Source organism: Cetorhinus maximus, chromosome 11 (genome assembly GCF_964194155.1).
Source record: "Cetorhinus maximus chromosome 11, sCetMax3.hap1.1, whole genome shotgun sequence".
Classification (NCBI taxonomy): Eukaryota; Metazoa; Chordata; class Chondrichthyes; order Lamniformes; family Cetorhinidae; genus Cetorhinus; species Cetorhinus maximus.
The window spans coordinates 34,633,701-34,652,051 of NC_135889.1; the positions used below are offsets into that span (position 1 = coordinate 34,633,701).

At 44.5% G+C, this 18,351-nt stretch overlaps 1 protein-coding gene across 1 annotated transcript; it reads right to left on the reverse strand.

Moving 5' to 3' along the window:
* Positions 1 to 1,994: 1,994 nt before the first annotated feature.
* LOC144686979 (uncharacterized) lies at positions 1,995 to 17,323 on the reverse strand. The gene is made up of 4 exons (XM_078552817.1): positions 17,124 to 17,323; positions 11,910 to 12,016; positions 4,936 to 4,982; positions 1,995 to 3,544 (listed from the first exon to the last, which is right to left on the reverse strand). The coding sequence occupies exons 1-4, from the start codon at positions 17,321 to 17,323 to the stop codon at positions 2,786 to 2,788; spliced, it is 1,113 nt and encodes a 370-aa protein (XP_078408943.1). The 3' UTR covers positions 1,995 to 2,785.
* Positions 17,324 to 18,351: the final 1,028 nt, after the last annotated feature.

The window sequence follows — 18,351 nt, forward strand, 5'->3', positions numbered from 1 at the left end:
TACCTCCTTCGACAGCACCTTCCAAACACGTGACCTCTATCACTTAGGAGGACAAAGGTTGCAGGTGCATGTGGAAATCACCTCCAGTAAGTTCCCCTCCGAGGCACACACATTCCTGACTTGGAACTATACTATCGTTCCTTCACTGTCACTGCATCAAACTCTTGGAACTCCCGTCCTAGCAGCACTGTGGGTGTACTTAGGCCACATGGACAGCAGTATTTCAAAAAGTGGGTCACCATCACCTTCTCAAGGGCAATTAGGGATGGCATCAAATGCTGACCTTTCCCGTGATGCTCACATGCCATGAATGAATAACAAAAAATAGGGGTGCAAGGTGTTAATAAATTATTCCTAGAGCATATGCATTGCGTACTTTCTACTGCAGGAAATACGTCATGGACAGCTTCCTTTATTTAGACTTTATTTACGCAATTTTTTCGGCATTTTCTAAAGTTGGCTTCTATTTTTTTATTTTTAAAACTGCGGATAAGTGAATTTGGGCCCACAATGGGTGAACTGGTGTATAAAGACTTTTGCGCGGATAAGCAAATTTGTGAAAGAGGGGGGGAACTTTACTGTATTGATTTTTGCTTGTTTGGAAATGCAGCTTAATTAAGCAAAAAAAAACGTACTATTGTTACACAGCAATTGCTGTACTTAAACATAATGCCTCCCTTATACTAAGTAAAATTACATTACAATTAGAAAGTACTATATTTTCGGTTGTGGGTTCTTTGGCTGAAGTCAGTAATAGATTCCTCCCCCTGAACTGCATTGTTTAATTTAATACATATATCTGAACAAACCTACAGACGGCAGACCTAGCAATGTGAGAAAGTCTGAGTTATGGAGTGGGCCTGAGACTGGGTGCTTTATTTGTAGCTATTCTCCATCATTAACCTATTTTGCTGCTTTTATGCTGTCAAAAGGGTGAGAGTGTATTGAATAGAAATGCTGGAAATACTCAGCAAGTCAGATGGCATCTGTGGAGAGAGAAACAGAGTCAATGTTTCAGATCGATGGCCTTTCTTCAGAACTGGAAAAAGTTAGAGACGTAACAAATTTTAACTATCACAGAGGCAGAGAACGGTGGGAGTGGGAGGAAAAGGACAAAAGGGAAGATCTGTGATAGGGTGGAAGTCAGGAGAGATTAAATGACAAAAGGGATGATGGTGCAGGGCCAAAGGGGATGGTAATAGGATAAGTAAAGAAACAAAAAGTGGATCTAGAAGAGATGTAAACGGCAAAAGCAGAATCATTACCAACAACTGCCAAAATTACTGTCCAAAGACAAAAAAAACAAAAAAAATTGGGAGCAGGGGTTATGATTGGAAATTGTTGAACTCAATGTTGAGTCTGGAAGGTTGTAAGGTGCCTAACTGAACAATTAGACATGGTTCATAAAATTCTCAGCTGATTCATTCTCATCTTTGAGTAGTGCAATACATTGTTTGCTGCTGCACAACTGGGAGAATAAACCAGGAGATGGACCCATCAATGAGTTAATTAAATTCAAATACAGTGAGATCTGAACATGTGCCTCCTGAACAGGAAGTCAACTCACTAGCTCCAGAGTTGTTGCTGCCTCAGAAGGGGGATACAGTGCTCTGCAGCTGGCAGAATTGGCTGCCATCCCGCCCCCCACTTTTTAATTTTACTTTTATTAAAACATTAAGGATAGAGGTTGTGTTGGGTTTATTTTTGGTTTACAATGCCAATTTAATTTGGTACTTGCAATATCCATCAAAGTAATGAGAATATTTTCAGTGTAAAGTTATCTAATTCAATTTCCCTTGTATTATATTTGCAAACATATAAATAGCAGACTGCAAATGAAATGGCATATCACATGGCCTATAACAAGACCAGTAATATGCACAGTTGAAATATCCAACATGGCATATGTTTCTCTTTTCAGAATGTTTTTTTCCTATTATTGCTGTTACTTTAGCATTAAAATTAAAGTCTGAATCACATGGACTAGGGTTTGATTCTTCTCACCTTTAATAAATACACATTCTGTCACAAGGTTCCCTGCTAATGCCACCTTGGACCCATATGCATCATGCATAAATATATATATATGTATATATTACATGCAATTAATTTGATCTTTTAAAACCTGGTTAATAAACATGCTTGTCCCATTATGCAAAGAAAGGAAACATTAATCTGTATAAAGATTTTCTTTCATGTAACAAAGGTAGAAAAATAAGTCCTTTTTTCCTGCTATGTATAATCAGCCAGTTCCAACACTTTATAGCGGGTTTGTACTCTATTTATACACATTGGCTCATTCGAAAGAATACATGCGTAGAAACAAATCGCTAAAAGATCATGCTTGTATTCCATTCTGTATTTTACACTAACTTTGTTCCTTGAAAGGCATCCCTTAACAGTGTGATGCATTCACTTGTTGAAGTCACTCTATCAGACTGCACATGGACTGCAGTGATTCAAGGTGGCAGCTCACCACCACCTTCTCAAGGGCAATTAGGGATGGGCAATAAATGTTGCCCTAGCCAGTTATGCCCCCCCACCCCACCCCCATCTCATGAATGAATAAAAAAAGTCTTGCGTCAGTTCATATGTTTCATAGTTTTCAAGTTGTCTCCAAATGTCAGACATTTCAAACAAGTAAACAGTGTCCACTTGTTTTTAGTCTCCCAGAGCAAAAAAAGTTCTTTTTGTTAGATTCAAGATCAAAGCAAAAAGCTTTTCTTTAATAAGTATTGGTGTTACGGATATGGCAAACTTTATCCATTTCTTCAGTCTCAGGCCTTTATACATTTGTCCCTTCATCATCAATGAACTGAATTGAATCGCTGCTAGAGTCCTCAGCTGATGTCCTTATCAATTCAAAGGAACATGTTTCTGACCTTTGCGGCTCCCTTGTTAACCTTATGCTGAAGGGGCTTAGGAGTTCAGCCATTTTATCTGGTACACAGTCAGCATCTGCTGGTAGGGAGAGTTTTGCCAGCGGTGCCTTGCTTTGTTTGGCATTATGTTCATCTGGCTGTCTAGCCTGCTGAAAATTGTCCGATGCAATGCTGGGTGAAGAGACATGGGGCATTATGTCTTCATGAAGAAATTGTTCATGACTTGATTGGTTAGTGTCTGGAGTCACGGACTGATTCAGAACCTGGGGCTCACTACCTCTATCATCTGCATGCTGGAATGAATCCACCAAAAAGGAGTCCAGAGATAATGAGGCGTGAACAGTCTGTACCTTTCCCGATGGGCTGTTCAAATTTGATATTGATGACCTTGGGGGATATGGGTTGCTATCCGGCCATGAGCCTCTCTGCTGAAAGTCAGGTCTCAACAAATTGGGGAAAGTCTGAGCTGTGGGGGGAGCCTGTGACCGGAATACGCTGCTGAATCCGCTGCTGTTGCTGTAGATACCTGCAAGACTGGGGTTCAGTGCGAGGTCTGGAGAGGGAGGGATATACTTGTGGGATGTCAACAAAGGTTTCAGAAGCTGCATCATATCTTGCAGGTCTTTACTCAGCTGGGTGACTTGCTGTGAGAGGTATGACATCTAGAAGATAAAAGAATCCCACCACTGAAGCAGATTATTAGTAATTACATTGCACATTAGAACACTTTGAGTGCAAGGAAATGGTCTAATATGATGAATTCACTAAACTTAAACCACATAGTATCCATTTTAAAATTTGATCAGGGAGGTAAAATGAAAGACTACATCTGCACTGGGCTTAAAGTCATCACCTGTAGTTGGCTAACAAAAAATCAACTGAAAATTGTCATAACTTCTGTAAGTAATGGGCCTGCATTTGCTGAAAACTTGCACCAGTGTATCATATGGTGCAGTAATTCCAGGAAATGATGCCATGCGTAGATTCTGTACTCCATGCCATAAATTGTTAGGACTTTTGTGTTGCTCCACAGAGACCATTACCAAAAATATTTAACTGCTAATTAGCATATCTCTGCCTCCCACCCATTTTGCTAAATTAATGGCACTGTGATCACCCCAGCCACTTAGACCTTACGCAATGGCACTGGAGGGCTCATAATAAGTAAAGTATCCAACCGTTTAACAGATTGTCCAAGAATACCATTTTTACTGACTTGTTCTAGGAACATCAAAAGCTCAATTAAGCAAAAAGTGTCTTGAAAACTAGGCTTGTATTGATTTACCCGACTTGCCCTAAGCATGAATTCAACAAGCAACCGGCGAGGGATCACACGGAGTTCAGGAGACAATCTTAGACATATAGTTCCTTTCTTAACACTGACTTATATATTTACAAAGTCAGCAATCAAATAAAACCTGACCTGGGCATTCTGCCTGTACATCACGTGATTTATCTCTATATTATCAGAATGGAACCATTGCTCCTAACTATGCCCCTGTTAACTAATCCATTGTTCCATTCTGTCTAGGGTACGTATCAAACATTGATCACTCCACTCACGATTCCCCCCCCGCCCAGCCCCGTAATGCTTGTTGTGACAGGTTCTAATTATTTTTCCAGCAAATTGTGGCATGATTTTGCCATTGGAGAATCAGGGAACACAATGGTCCAATTTATGTAAATTTTTCATTTAAATTTAATTTAAAGTAAATTAAAATCTGAGACATAACAAATAAGAGTTAAATAAAACATTTAAGTTAACCTACCCATAAAATAAAGTGACAGCAGCACAAGAGAAGGTGCTGATTGGTGAGTGGTTGGTTTAGTTAAGTGTTAAGTTTATTTCTCCTGTACAGGGTAAAATTTATTTCCCTGTATGAGAGATGGTTGTTACCCCAACCAGCCTTGGATCACACATTCCTTATTCCTATAATCTCATAATCCAGTAAGGGGGTTGGAGGGTGGTGATATGGGGAAGAAAGAGACTGGTCTCAGTTGGTCACCTCTTAGTGTGAAAGGTCTTGAAGATGTAGGAAGTGTTGTGACTCACCTCCTGATTAAGTTTGGAGATATTTTGTTTGGTCTCTTCAGCCTCCCCTGGAAACAAAGCAAACAGCAATTCAGTCAATTGTGTCATGAGAACCAGAGCAATAGCCATAGATAACGATGTTGAGATTGGATATAAACCAAGCTAAGATCCCAGCACAAATATTACAAGTGATCAAATTCCTAGAACGCAAAATAACTTTTCCTTTTAAAAAGTAATAAACCTACAATTGAATAGCGATAACAGGCGGACACCTGTGGGACTTGGCTGCTTCCCATTCCCAGGCAGCCTTTTGTGAGATCTACGGTAAATAAATAATTCAGCATATTTGCACCTTAAAATTGCCTTTCTATTAATTTATTTCTGCAGACTAATAGTTTCTCATCATTATTATGCATGTCGATGGATTCTTTTTGCAATTGGATGCTAGACCACATTGGTCTGCAAGCTGCACTGCCAAGGTTGCCAACTTTTGTTACATTCATTCCTAATGGTTTCTATCATATACCTCCTGCCTTCAAAGACTGTGCTCACATGCCCCCACATCACTGGTCACCCAACACATCCATCCTCAAAGCACATTGTCTTCCCAAGTCAATTGGATGATTTTGACTGTCAAAACAACTGCTTCCTATTTTCAATGTTTTCATAACTAATGTCATGGAGAGATATTAATGTCTATAATGTTATTGGAAGTTATTTTTACAACAGAGTTGTAGTGGGGTCTGTGTCTATGAGTTTGACAGTGTGTGGCTTAATTGGATTAAAGCCAGCTAGTCTGGGTGCTTTGATGTATAGCAGTTTGAGATGTTAATTGGGTAACCAGTAAGGAAGTTAAAAGGTAAAGTGTACATTTGCATTTGTTGAATAAAGCATTCAAGAGTGGGGGTAAAATCTTGCACCCAGCTGGGAGATGCCAAGCAATGTGTTTATATTACTAATAAAATTAGTGGGATGAAAATGTTATTGTCAGAAGATGTGAAGTTAAAAGCCTAGTGATACCATGGAATTTACATTCAAAGGGGAAGCTAGGTATAAAGAGGGAAAGGAGATTGTGTGTGAGTCAGAAGCATTTAAGATCTAACCAGCCTGTAAGCCTCCAACTGTGTCTGCAAAGGAACCAAATTGCAAGGAACCTCATTTTGAATTTGTATGGTCATATGTGCTTTGCCTGATGTCTGTTTAAAGTCTGTGGGTTACTGTTGCCTTGGTGGAGATTTAGCTGGGAGTGATTAATTTAGGGATTTGTTTAAAAGTTATTATGGTATTAATTTGTAGACATTTTTATGCGTTTAGTTTGTTGTAAATTAATAAATGTTTAATTTAGTTTTATATAAAAACCTCTTGAGGCTCGGTGGTCTTATTCCTGAATTCAGAGCTGCATCTTAAACATACCAATTGAAAATATAGGTTATGACAGTTTGTTTCAAGTTTCCCTCTGCGATTTAAACAACTTAGCCTTTACCAACTGCTGTGCCATAACACTAATAACCTAAGGTGTTCAAAGCAAGTGGGAAAAAGGTTTTCTATATTAACCCTAATAATAATAGGAACAGTAGCATAGTGGTACTGTTAATGGACTAATAATCCAGATACTCAGACAAATGCAATGGAGGCATGAGCTCAAAATCTCACCAAGGCAGATGGGACAATTTAAATTCAATTAGTTAATTAAGCTGGAAGAAATAGCTAGTCTCAGTAATGGCGATCATCAAACTACAACTTCACTGTGTTAAAATTGGATTCGAAACGCTAACTCTGTCTTTCTCTCCACAGATGCTGTCGGACCTGCTGAGTTTTCCAGCAATTTTTGTTTTTGTTTCAGATTTCCAGCATCCGCAGGATTTTGCTTTTATCTTACTGTTGTAAAAACCCATCTGGTTCACTAATGCTCTTCAGGGCCTTGTCCTTCATGTCCTTGATGTGCCCTACATGTGACTCCAGAGTCACAGCAATGTGGCTGAAATGGCCAAGCAAGCAACTCAGTTGCATTAAACCACAGCAAAAAAATAGTTGAATAAGAATAAAATAGGTCTACATCAACCTAAGTAACAGAAACAACACCAACATACCCAGCCCAGTCAACTGTGTAAAGGGCTCTTCAACAACATCTGGCGCTGTGGGCCATCAGCAACAGGAGAAATATATTCAACTACAATTATATTCAACTACAAATTATATACAACCACAACCACCTCATGGCCTGGCATATTCCCCACTCTATAACTGCCATCAAGTCAGGGGACCAACCCTAATTCAATGAGCAGTACGGGAGAGCACCAGGCATACTGAAAATGAGGTGCCAACTTGGTGAAGCATAGCGGAATCAATATGCTTAGACAGAGCTAAGTTATCTTACAACCAACGGATCAGATCAAAACTCTGCAGTACTGCCACATCCAGTCCTGAATGGTGGTGGACAATTAACAATGAACCAGAGGAGGAGGCTCCAAAAACATTCCCATTCCCAAAGCTGGCAAAGCTCAGCAATTCAAAAGATAAGGCTGGAGCATTTACAACCATCTTCAGCCGAAAGTGTCAAATAGATGATCCATTGTGGCCTCTTCGTGGGGTCCCCCACCATCACAGATGACAGTCTTCAGTCAATTAAATTCACACTCCATGATATAAACAAATGGCTGAAGGCACAGGTTACAGCAAAGGCTAGGGGTCCTGACAACATCCAAGCAGTAGTGCTTCAGAACTAGTCGTGGCCTGAGCCAAGTTGTTCCAGTACAGCTACATCAGTGGCATCTACCCGATAATGTGGAAAATTTCTCAGCTAAGAAGCAGGGCAAATCCAATCCAGCCAATTACCACTCCATCAGTTTACTCTCAATCATCAGCAAAACGATGAAAGTTGTCATTGAGAACGTTATCAAGTGGCAATAACTCAGCAACCACCAGTTCACCAATGCTCAATTTGGGTTCTGCCAGGGTACTCAGCTCTAGAACTCATTGTAGCCTTGGTCCAAACATGGACAAAAGGGCTGAATTCCAGAGTTGAGGCGAGAGTGACTGCCTTGACTTCAAGGTAGTATTTGATTGAATGGCATCAAAGAGCCCTAGCAAAACTGAAGTCAATGTAAATCAGGGATAAAGCTCTCTCGGGACTGGAGTCATACCTAGTACAAAGGAAGATGGTTCTGGTTGTTGGAGGCCAATCGTCTCAGCCCTAAGACATTGAGGCAGGAGTTCCTCAGGGTAGTGTCCTGGGCTCAACCATCTTTAGCTGCTTCATCCCTTCAGCATAAGGTCAGAAGTGGGGTTGTTCATTGATTCTTGCACAACTTTCAGTACCATTCCATACTCCTCAGATACAGAAGCAGTCCATGCCCAAATAGAACAAAGCCTAGACTACATTCAGGCTTAGGTTGATAAGTGGCAAGTAACATTTGCGCCACACAAGTGCCAGGCAATGACCATCTCTGACAAGAGAGAATCTAACCATCTCCCCTTGGCATTCAATGGTATTACAATCATTGAACTCCCCATCATCTATAGTGTAAATCTTACCCTTACCAGAGTGCTTCAAGCACATGGAAGGCCCAGATCAAGCCAGGAAGTAAAAAATCAGGCATTGTAGGTTTACCAAGTACAGAACCACTTCAGGAATAGCAGAGAAGACTAGGTTCAAGAAATTGAAGATGCAAAAGACAATGAAATGCCATTTTTGGGAGAAATTACAGCATCTAATGGGAACTATTGGAGAGCAGACATTATGGTCAACATAAGACAAAAAACAAATTTCAAGTTAGATACTGGAACAGGAGTTTCAGTTCTTTCAGACACAGAACAGTGGCTAATGCAAGATTTACCCCGGCCATTGACCATACAACTCCATGGTCCAGGAGGCATTGAACTGAAGGTCAAGGGTCATTGCATTCAACTGAAGGTCAACTGGCACATTCCAGCATAAAGGAAGAGAAATCACAGAAACTTCGTACGTCATCCAAAACCAAGAATGTTCACTATTAAGCTGAAAAGCTTGCACAGATCTACAACTCATCAATAAAGTAGATGAATTGGGAAGCCAAGACAAACCAAAAGAATTCAGGACAGAATTTCCAAACTTATTTCAAGATCTTGAGAAGACTGAAACAAGTGCTCTGAGGTGGGAATAGAATCAAGTGAAAACCTTGAGAAAACCAGGTAGAAGATTTCTCATGAATGGTGAGGAATCACCAGTTAACGACCAGGAAGGACAACTTGCATCAAGCAAGAAGCAGATGGATAACCTTGAACAGAGGAACAAACGAGACAAGCCTGAACGAGAGGACATAAATTTTGTCGAAGGTGTGGAGTCCTATACATCATTGACCACAAAATTTCTGCTGGTAACAACACAGAAGCTAAGTGAAATGCAAAAGGCACAAAAAGCAGATCAGAAATGTGCTCTATTTTGGGAATACTACATAAAAGGATGGCCAGGATACGTCCTAAATAATCCCATTTTGAAGCAATATTTCAAGCAATGAAGACATCTCAGTGTCGCAGATTACTTGCTGATTTAAAATAAGATTGGTCATACTGAGAACCCTCAGACTTGAGATCCTTCGGAGAATACACCAGAGACACCTGGGCATTACAAAGTGTTGCGCCAGAGCATGAAATTCTATTTGATGGCCAGAGATCTCAAAATCATTAGAAGAAATGATTTCAAACTGCATCACCTATGCAATCCAAAGCCAGGAACAAAGAGATCCACTGATGGTATCTTCATTTCCATCCAGACCATGGGGACATCTTGGAATGGCTCTTTTTGAGCTCAAAGGGAAGACATTTCTCATAGTTGTTGACTATAAATTCCAGATGGATTGAGGCTAATCGTCTTCATCGCCCCACCTCAGAAGCTGTCATTGCATTACTATAAGAAATTTTTACCACGTATGACATTCAGACCTAGCCATTTTTGACAATGACCCACAGTTTGCCAGAAGCCTATGGGTTTGTCCACACGACTAGCTCACCAAGATACCTACAAGCTAATGGGGAGGCCAAATGAAGAGTAAGGACGGTGAAAGCTTTGTTGAAGAAAACTGACGATATCAACTTGGCACCATTGAGCTACCAGTCCACACTGCTCCAGAATGGTCTCTCCCTGTCTAAACTCCTAATGGGAAGATGACTGTGGACTCAACTTTCAGTTCTTCTGCACACACCTATGCCATTCCTCAAAGCAACAGATATAGAGAGAGTAAGGGAGGAGGTGGATGAGTATTGTGCAATCAAACCAGAAATTATAATCAATGCCATAAGAGTACATAAACTTACCAGAACTCCAGGCAGGGGAGACAGTATGGATTTGTGACCATAATCGTGAATGCCAGGTTTTGAAAAAAAAACACTATATCTGCGATCTTAGCTTGTGGAGACTGAAAATAGAATAATGAGAAGAAACAGGAGCACACACATATCTACAAAAAGGCCTACAATGGAATGGACTAGTTACGCAGAAGATCAGGAAGGCAATCTAAACAGAGAGCTGGTAGCCTCTGATGATTCATATACTATTCTACCGAGTTTGGGAGAGAACATGGAGAACTTGAATCCTATACATCCTCCGAGAGAGCTGAGAACAAGGTCGGGGAGACTGGTGAAATCATCACAATGGCTATCTCTGTGAACCAGGGATAAAGGCAGAGACTTCAGGGAGAGATGTAGTATAAGGTAAATAGTGCATTGAATAGCGTCAGAGACTGCGGGGAGATGTAGTGTGAAGGTTAATGTAAATAGACATCATCAGTGATGTAAGATCATATGACAGAGCTATTTCTATGTGAAGTCTCATGCTAAGCCTTATCCTGTACATAGTTAGAAGAACGTTTAATACAAGTTAAAGTTTACCTGCAGCCTTCCCTCTAGCAGTTTCTATTGATTCTAACCAAGGGAAACCTAAGCTAAGACCCACAATGATGATAACAGATCATCAACATCCTGGAAGTTACCGTTGACCAGAAACTGAACTGGATCAGGCATATCAATACTATGGCTACAAGAGCAGGTCAGAGGCTATGAATTCTGCAGCAAGTAACTCACCTCCTGACTTCCCAAAGCCTGTTCGCTGTCTACAAGGCACAAGTCGGGAGTGTGATGGAATACTCTCCACCTGCCTGCATGAGGGCAGCTCCAACAACACTCAAGCAGTTCGACACCACCCAGGACAAAGTAGCCCACTTGACTGGCACCCCACCCACCATCTTTAACATTCACTCCCTCCAGCACCAGTGCACAGAGCAGTGTGTACCACCTGCAAGATGTATTACAACAACATGCCAAGCATCCTTTGACAGCACCTTCTAAACCTGTGACCTCTACCACCTAGAAGGACAAGGGCAGCAACTGCAATTTCCCCTCCGAGCCACACACCATCCTGACTTGGAACTATATTACCATTCTTTCACTGTCGCTGGATTAAAATCCTGTAACTCCCATCTCAACAGCACTGTGGGTGTTACTACATCGCTGTAGTGGTCCAAGGCGGCAGTTCACCCCCACCTTCTCAAGGGCAATTAGGGATGGGCAACCAATGCTGGCTTTGTCAGTGATGCTCACATCCCACAAACAAATTTAAAAAAACTTCAATCAAGTTGGTTAAACGCTGTTTTTGCCTTTAACAAATTTGTGCTGACTTTCCCTAATTAATCCGCACCTGTCCAAGTGACTGCTAATTTTGTCCAGGATTATCATTTCTAAAAGTTTTCCTACCACCAAGGTTAAATTGGCTGACCTATATTATTGATTATGTTTTATTATTTAAAAGCCAAGATGAAAGGTTAGGATCTGTAAAGCAAGGGTACATCAGGGTCATAAAGAGCAAAACAGAAGATGAAGTGAATTTTATGAGTCACGGAGAGGAAAAGGAGGTCATAGAAAAAGATCTGTCAACCAGGCAGGGCTTTACAGGTTACAGAGGAAAAGCATTTGGCACATGTCACTTGTTGCTAAGTATTTCTATAAAAAGAAATTACATTTACCTGAGCTTAACTGATAAAGGCTGTTGTCTTCATTTAGTTGTTTTGTGCTGAATTCAAATTTCTGGCTGGCTGGTGCACTGTTGTCAGTTTCAATTCCGTCCACAATCCTGGTCAAGACATATATCAGGCATGAGGTTACAGAGCAAGCAGGAAACAAGGTTAAATTATTAACATTGATATAATCATCTTCCGCGGGCAAGAGGCTGAATGTTTGCTGAAAAATTATGGTCTACTTTTGCCAAACAAATTTCAATTACAAAAAAAAATGTAGGATACTATCCATCAATTAAGTGGAGGGAATTCAGCACAGTGTATGAACAGAAACTGCTGAATCATTACTGGTACACTGCAATTCTTAAGCGGATACCTGTACAGTTCCTGATTACCAACTAAAACCAGCTTAATAAAAAAGCAACAAGTCGATATCAAAAGCAATTGGTTCATTAGCTGGTGTAAGGGCTTCTACTTTTAGCAGCAATGCTTAATTAGCGTTGGAAGCAAGGTTCTTGCTGATAGTCCCACATGAGTAACAAAGGGCCATGAAACAAGATCAAGCTGTTCACAAGAAAGCCAAGCCTTCCATTTGTTTTCCATTACAGCTTAATCAGTCCCTTTGCAAACATGTCATGGAAAGGCTTTCTCTCCCCTCTGAGCTCATTTTACAATTCAATCTGCTCTGACTTGGCATGCATGTAGGAAGAAATGAAACAAATCCCAAAGTCTACAAGATAATCTGTGTGCAGAGCTGTACTTTCTACTGTGGAAAAGATTACTTGGATTTCCACAACGTTTGAAGGGTGTTTTTCCCCTAGGATAAAGAACAACTTATCAACTTGACTTGGAGAGGTGAGGGTCCTAGATTACACGACCAGCATTATTTTGAAGGCTACATTTTTGGTCTCCGTGGAGACAGTTAATTTGTAGTGCACTTCAGGTTGGCAGTGGGCAGGGCTTCCACTCTGCCAGCCTGATGGAGTTGGTGAGAGGCCCAATAGATTCACCTGGTCCAGCCTCATTTAAGTGTAGGAGGAAAGCACCCAGTGCTAATCACCCTGCTTAGCTCACCATTTGGGAGGGCATGATCTGGTGGATCTACCATCGGGTCTTATAAAGAAGGTCCAGTGCTGGGGAGGGAAGCATGCATTACTGAGGCAGTAAGCAGAACGGCAATGGCTGGGGCCCTATCGATTTTCAGATACTGTCATAGAGGTCCTTGTGGACTAAGCAAAAAGTAGAAAGGAGGTCCTCTTTCCTTCAAATGGATATCCCAAGAAAGTAGTGAGAAATACTGCAGAGAAATGACAGGGAAGGTAATATCAGAAACATAGGACGGGATTTTCCGCACCCACCCACCGCTGCGATCTTCCGGTCCCGCCGCAAGTCAGCGGACTTCTGGCTGGGGCGCCCCCTCCCCCGCGTCAGGTCCTGCCCGCAACGGGACCGGAAAATCCCAGGCATAGGGTGGAATTGTCCCAGATTTGCACTAAATATGAAGGCAGGTATAAAAAAATGACATTTTACCCTCTGGCTGCAATGGTGCATTTTCGCACTGTATTGTCCCCTTCCTGCCTCATAAATGATGCAGTCACGGGAAACACGCTGTCTCGCTGGTGGGGAGCCTCCAATTTGCCTGCCACGCAGTTACCTCACCGATTCCTCACTCCGGGCGCCGTATTTAAACTTTAGACATGTGCACAGTTCTCAGTGCTTGCAGCCCAGGACTGCTCCTGTGAAGACATGGCCCCAAAAACCAAGAATAGTGCAGCCCCCTGATTCAGTGACACACCCCTGGAATTACTTTTGGATGCCGTGGAGGCCCGCCGCGATGTCCTCTACCCCAGTTTTGGCTGGAGGAGGCCCATCAGTCTCACAACTACGGCTTGGGAGGTGGTAGCAGAGGTGATCAGTGCCAAAGCTTCACACAAGAGGTTGGCCATCCAGTGCAGAAAAAGCTTGAATGATCTCATCCATGCCTCCAGGGTAAAGTCAATCATCTCATCATTCTCAACTCACCAGCTCACAAGCCCATCACACATTCACTGGCATCTCACTCAGCTCAAGCGACATTGCACTCACTCTCTCACACACCCTCACATCTCCATCTGGCCTCATCTCCTCTGGAGACCACCTCCTCATCCCGTTCAAGGCTCCACTCAGCACACACACGCATCTGGCATCCTTCTCACTTGGCCTGGCATGTGCCTTGCTCACACTCTCTCCATCTGTCTTTACGCAGGACAAGATCATGCACAATTAACAGGGGAGGTCCCAGACTGGCGGGGGGGGGGGGGGGGGGGGGGGTGCCGGACATCGGGGTCCTCACTCCGTTCGAGAGTCTTGTGTTGGAGTTGGCCAGAGAGGACGTGGACCATTCCTGCGGTGACGGTGAGATCACCAGCAAGCATCCGCATAAGGATTCTGCACCAGATCATCGCTCTGTCAATGCTACTCTAACTCCACTATTCTGCTGCCGAGTACGAATAATCTGTACTTTCTCCCCTAGGCACATCTGCCACGTCGCCCTCAGGCAATCTTGATCCTGACCCCAGTGCCGAGAGCACCTCGGATGAGGACCCTGAGGGCAGCACCATTGAAGACCCGTCACGGCGCTCACCCACACCCTCCACCAGCACAGCGACACACACCTCGGTGAGACCTAGATGTAGAGCAGCTTCAGGATCACAATTCTGGTGAGCACAGCACACAATCTGTTCCACAGCAGGTGGAGGCAGGGACATCTGAGGTCACCTGCACTCGGAGGACTGCTGGAGGCAAGGAGTCTGCTGAGTCTGAGTCAGATGACAAGCCTCTGGACTCACTCCTCAATCAGTTGTTGGAGATGCAAAGACAATCACAGGAACATCAGGAAGGGATGTCTGCTGCACTCCTCAGATTGCAAAGGACAATGGGAGAGTCAGTCTGCCTTAATTCTGAGGTGTTCGTGCCGGCATGCCAACGCACCGAGGTCAACACTGGCAGGATGGCAGCCGTCATGGACACCTTGGCCCAGGACATTGGTCCTGCACTGCTGCGCGAGTTGGACTCCATCGCTGATGCCATAATTGGCCTCCAACAGTGTCAACATGAGGGGTGTGGGACAGCTCAATCTCACTCCAACTTTCCCTTCTCCCCATGGAGTCAGCCAGGGGCCCTCGGGCACCCATAGGGAAGAGGACCAGCAGTTCGACAGCCTGGGGCCATCCACTCAGATGACTCTGGGAACGTCCAGCCAATCCAAATCCCCTCTTTCTGTGACCCCATATCATCTTCAGCTCCACAGGCTGAGTAGGGTACACCTGACCCACAGCAGGACACCCAAAGCAGGCTGGGGGCCTCTAGGTCTCAGCCCTCCAGAGGACACCCGCCAAGGTCATCACAGACAGGGTGTAGCAGTCAGCAGGCTGCCTCCACCTCCGCTGTGGATGTTGGGGGAGCACCAAGACGTAGTGGCAGGGTTAGGAAGGTTAAGAAGATGTAGTTGCACAGCCTGGGCACAGGTGTTAATTGCTTGTACATAATGTTCACTATTGTAAATAAACTCCCAAGAATGTCTCCTTGCACGGAATCGTCCCAGATTTGTATTAAGTGTAGTGGTGGGTGTGAAAAAGGACATTTTACCTGCTGGCTGCAGGAGGCCCATCAGTGTCACCACTTTGGCTTGGAAGGTGGTGGGAGAGGTGGTCAGCGCCAATGCTGCACCATCCAGTGCAGAAAGAGGATGAATGGTCTCATCCATGCCGCCAGGGTAAAGGCAACCATCTCATCACCCTAAACTCATCCACTCACTAGGCCCATCACACATTCACTGGCATCTCACTCACTGCCAGCTCAAGGGACATCACCATCCATTCTCACACACCCTCACATTTTGATCTGGCCTCATCTCCTCTGGAGACTGCCTCCTCAGCCCTCACCATCTTGAGGCCACTTGCACAGATCACCAGGTGCCCCCACACACACCCTGGGACACCCCCCTTCCCCAGTACAGCCCTTGCCCTGCAGCCTCTTCCCTTGCCTGAGGCCACTTCTCCCCCTTCCCCAAGCAAGCCCGAGCCCTGCAGCTATTGAAAAGCCTTATGGCTGGTCTGTTAGATAGAGACCTGCCTGTGAGCCTCCCTAAAAGTGATGTGGTGCTGCCTGTGAAGCCTGGCGCTAAGTGCTGCCCGAAGCAAGGTAGGCAAACTCACCTCAATGTCCCGAGTGAAGTGCAGTTCACCAGGTGCACCTCACTTATGTACAGTTGTGAAACACATCGGCATGCAATCATGCCAATATGCCCTGATGATCCAGAGTCGAGGGGAAATGATACCAGCGAGCAGGGCTTATAATGATATGCATTTGTATTAAAATGATGTTCCCCATGTCCAGTGGTGGGAAATGCAGCCCGCCATTGACCTGCAGAGCAGACGATTGCAAAATGGTGACAGCGTGAAACTGATTTTTGGCCTTCCTTCCATATTGTCTGCTCACGCCCGCCATGACACCCGACACCGAGGGGGATGGAAAGTTCCACCCCTTGCCTATGGCTCCTTGATATGATGAGCAGTGTTCGTGTCACTCAAATGTGAAACCTTGGTTCCTGCACAAGATAAAGGCAGTTGTCTCAGTCCGTGACTCTTCCCTGTGCAGTGTGTAATCTTCAGACAAAAGTGATGGCCTGGATTCACACTCACTGGACACATTACTGATGCCTGCACCTTGATGATGCTGGTCATTGCTGCCAGAATGTTGTGGGCAGGCGTTACAGGATTCCGTCATTCTCTCTGTCTGCTCTCAGCACCTTTGAGTTGGGGCTGTTCCCCATCTCTTCAGCATCTGTGACCAGTGACGGTGCGGCCCTGGAGAGTGCAGGTGATGAAGGCTGCCAAAGGACCAGGTGCATTTAAAGTTTCATGGCTGCATCTGCATGGTGTGACCCTGATCACAGAGCGCAAGTGAGCTGCCCTCAGCCAGACAGGAGTCAGACATTCACAGGGGCAATGTGAAGATCTATGGAGTATCCTCACTGCATGTCGTCATCATCCTCCCAGAATCTAACGACTATTAGGGCCTCCACTGTGTCTCCATGACATGAGCCTCAGCACTGAGGGTATGTGCGCTGATATCAGCTACACACAAGTGAAACGTTCACAGATGCAAGGTGAGGATGTCAGGACTGTCCTCACTGCATCTTGGCATCATCCTCCATGAGTCTTGTGGCTATTAGGGCCTCACGAGTGCCCTGCCTCATCAGGCCAGCGCGCTGGCTTCATCACCAGCATCCTCGCCTTTGATGACCTCATCACCCTCATCTCTTCGACGTCCTCATCATCGGAAGAGACGTGCAGCTCTTCCACCTCCTCTTCAGCCAGGTGCTCCCTCCGTTGCAGTGCCAGGTTGTGTAGCTTGCAGCAAGCTACGCTGCTGCACGACATCTTCTGGGGTCTGTATTGCAGTGCTCCACCGGACCCGTTGGGCATCGGGAACTCATTTTCAATATACCAATCGTTTGCTCCACCAAAGTCTGGGTTGTGGCATGAGCCTTGTTATATCTTCTCTCTGCTGCAGTCTGAGGCCGCCACATGGGTGTCATTAGCCATGGCCTCTGTGGGTAGCTCTTGTCCCCGAGGATCCATCCCTGCAGCTTCTGTGAACCCTGGAAGATGTCAAGGATCTGAGACCTGCTTAGGATGTAGGAGTCATGGATGCTCCCCGGCAATCGTGTGCAGATCCACAAGTTGCATTTGTGGTGGTTGCAGAACAGCTGAACATTCAGTGAATGGAAGCCCTTGCGGTTCACATACTGGACTGTTTGTTGCCACGGAGATCCAAGCGCCACGTGAGTGCTGACGATAGCACCCTGCACCTGTGGGAAACCTGAGATCTACGTAAATCCCAGCGCTCTTGCTTCCTGGCTTTCCTGATACCGGTCAAAATGCACAAAGTTCTGTGCCTTCATAAAGATGGAGTCCGTGACCTCCTGGATGCACTTGTGAGTGGGGGCTTGCGAGATCCCGCACAGGTCACCTGTGGAGTCCTGGAAGGAGCCACTCGTGTAAAAATTGAGCACCACAGTCATTTTCATTGCCACTGGATGCCCCCTGTGTCCCTGTGGCATCAAATCCTGCAGCAGGTGGCCAATGTGATTGACCAGTTCACTAGTCATGCGTAGTCTTCAGTAACACTAGTTCTCTGTCATCTGCAGGAATGACAGGCGCCATCTATAGACCCTGGGTCTTGCGAGGCCCCTTTGAGCAACAGCTCGCTGTGGATCTTCAGCTGAGTGCACAGAACGCCCTGCCGCACCTTCATCTTGAGGGTGGTGCTCCTCCCATTGCCAAGCCAGGCGCCTCCATTGCACTCTTCTCCTTCTTCTCTGCTCCCTGTAAGCCATGAGGCATACAGCTAGGTCACCAGGCTCCATGATCCTGATGTTCTCCTCCTGCAGGATCAAAGAGAGATG

Bases quoted from the DNA above. Each gene is read 5' to 3' on its own strand.
- LOC144686979 (XM_078552817.1), bottom strand. From the start codon at position 17,323: ATGTCGTGCAGCAGCGTAGCTTGCTGCAAGCTACACAACCTGGCACTG. The intron at 4,983-11,909 runs GTAAATGTAATT...CTTTGTTTCCAG, and splicing joins CCTTTATCAGTTAAGCTCAG to GGGAGGCTGAAGAGACCAAA. The intron at 3,545-4,935 runs GTGAGTCACAAC...TTTATCTTCTAG, and splicing joins TCTCCAAACTTAATCAGGAG to ATGTCATACCTCTCACAGCA.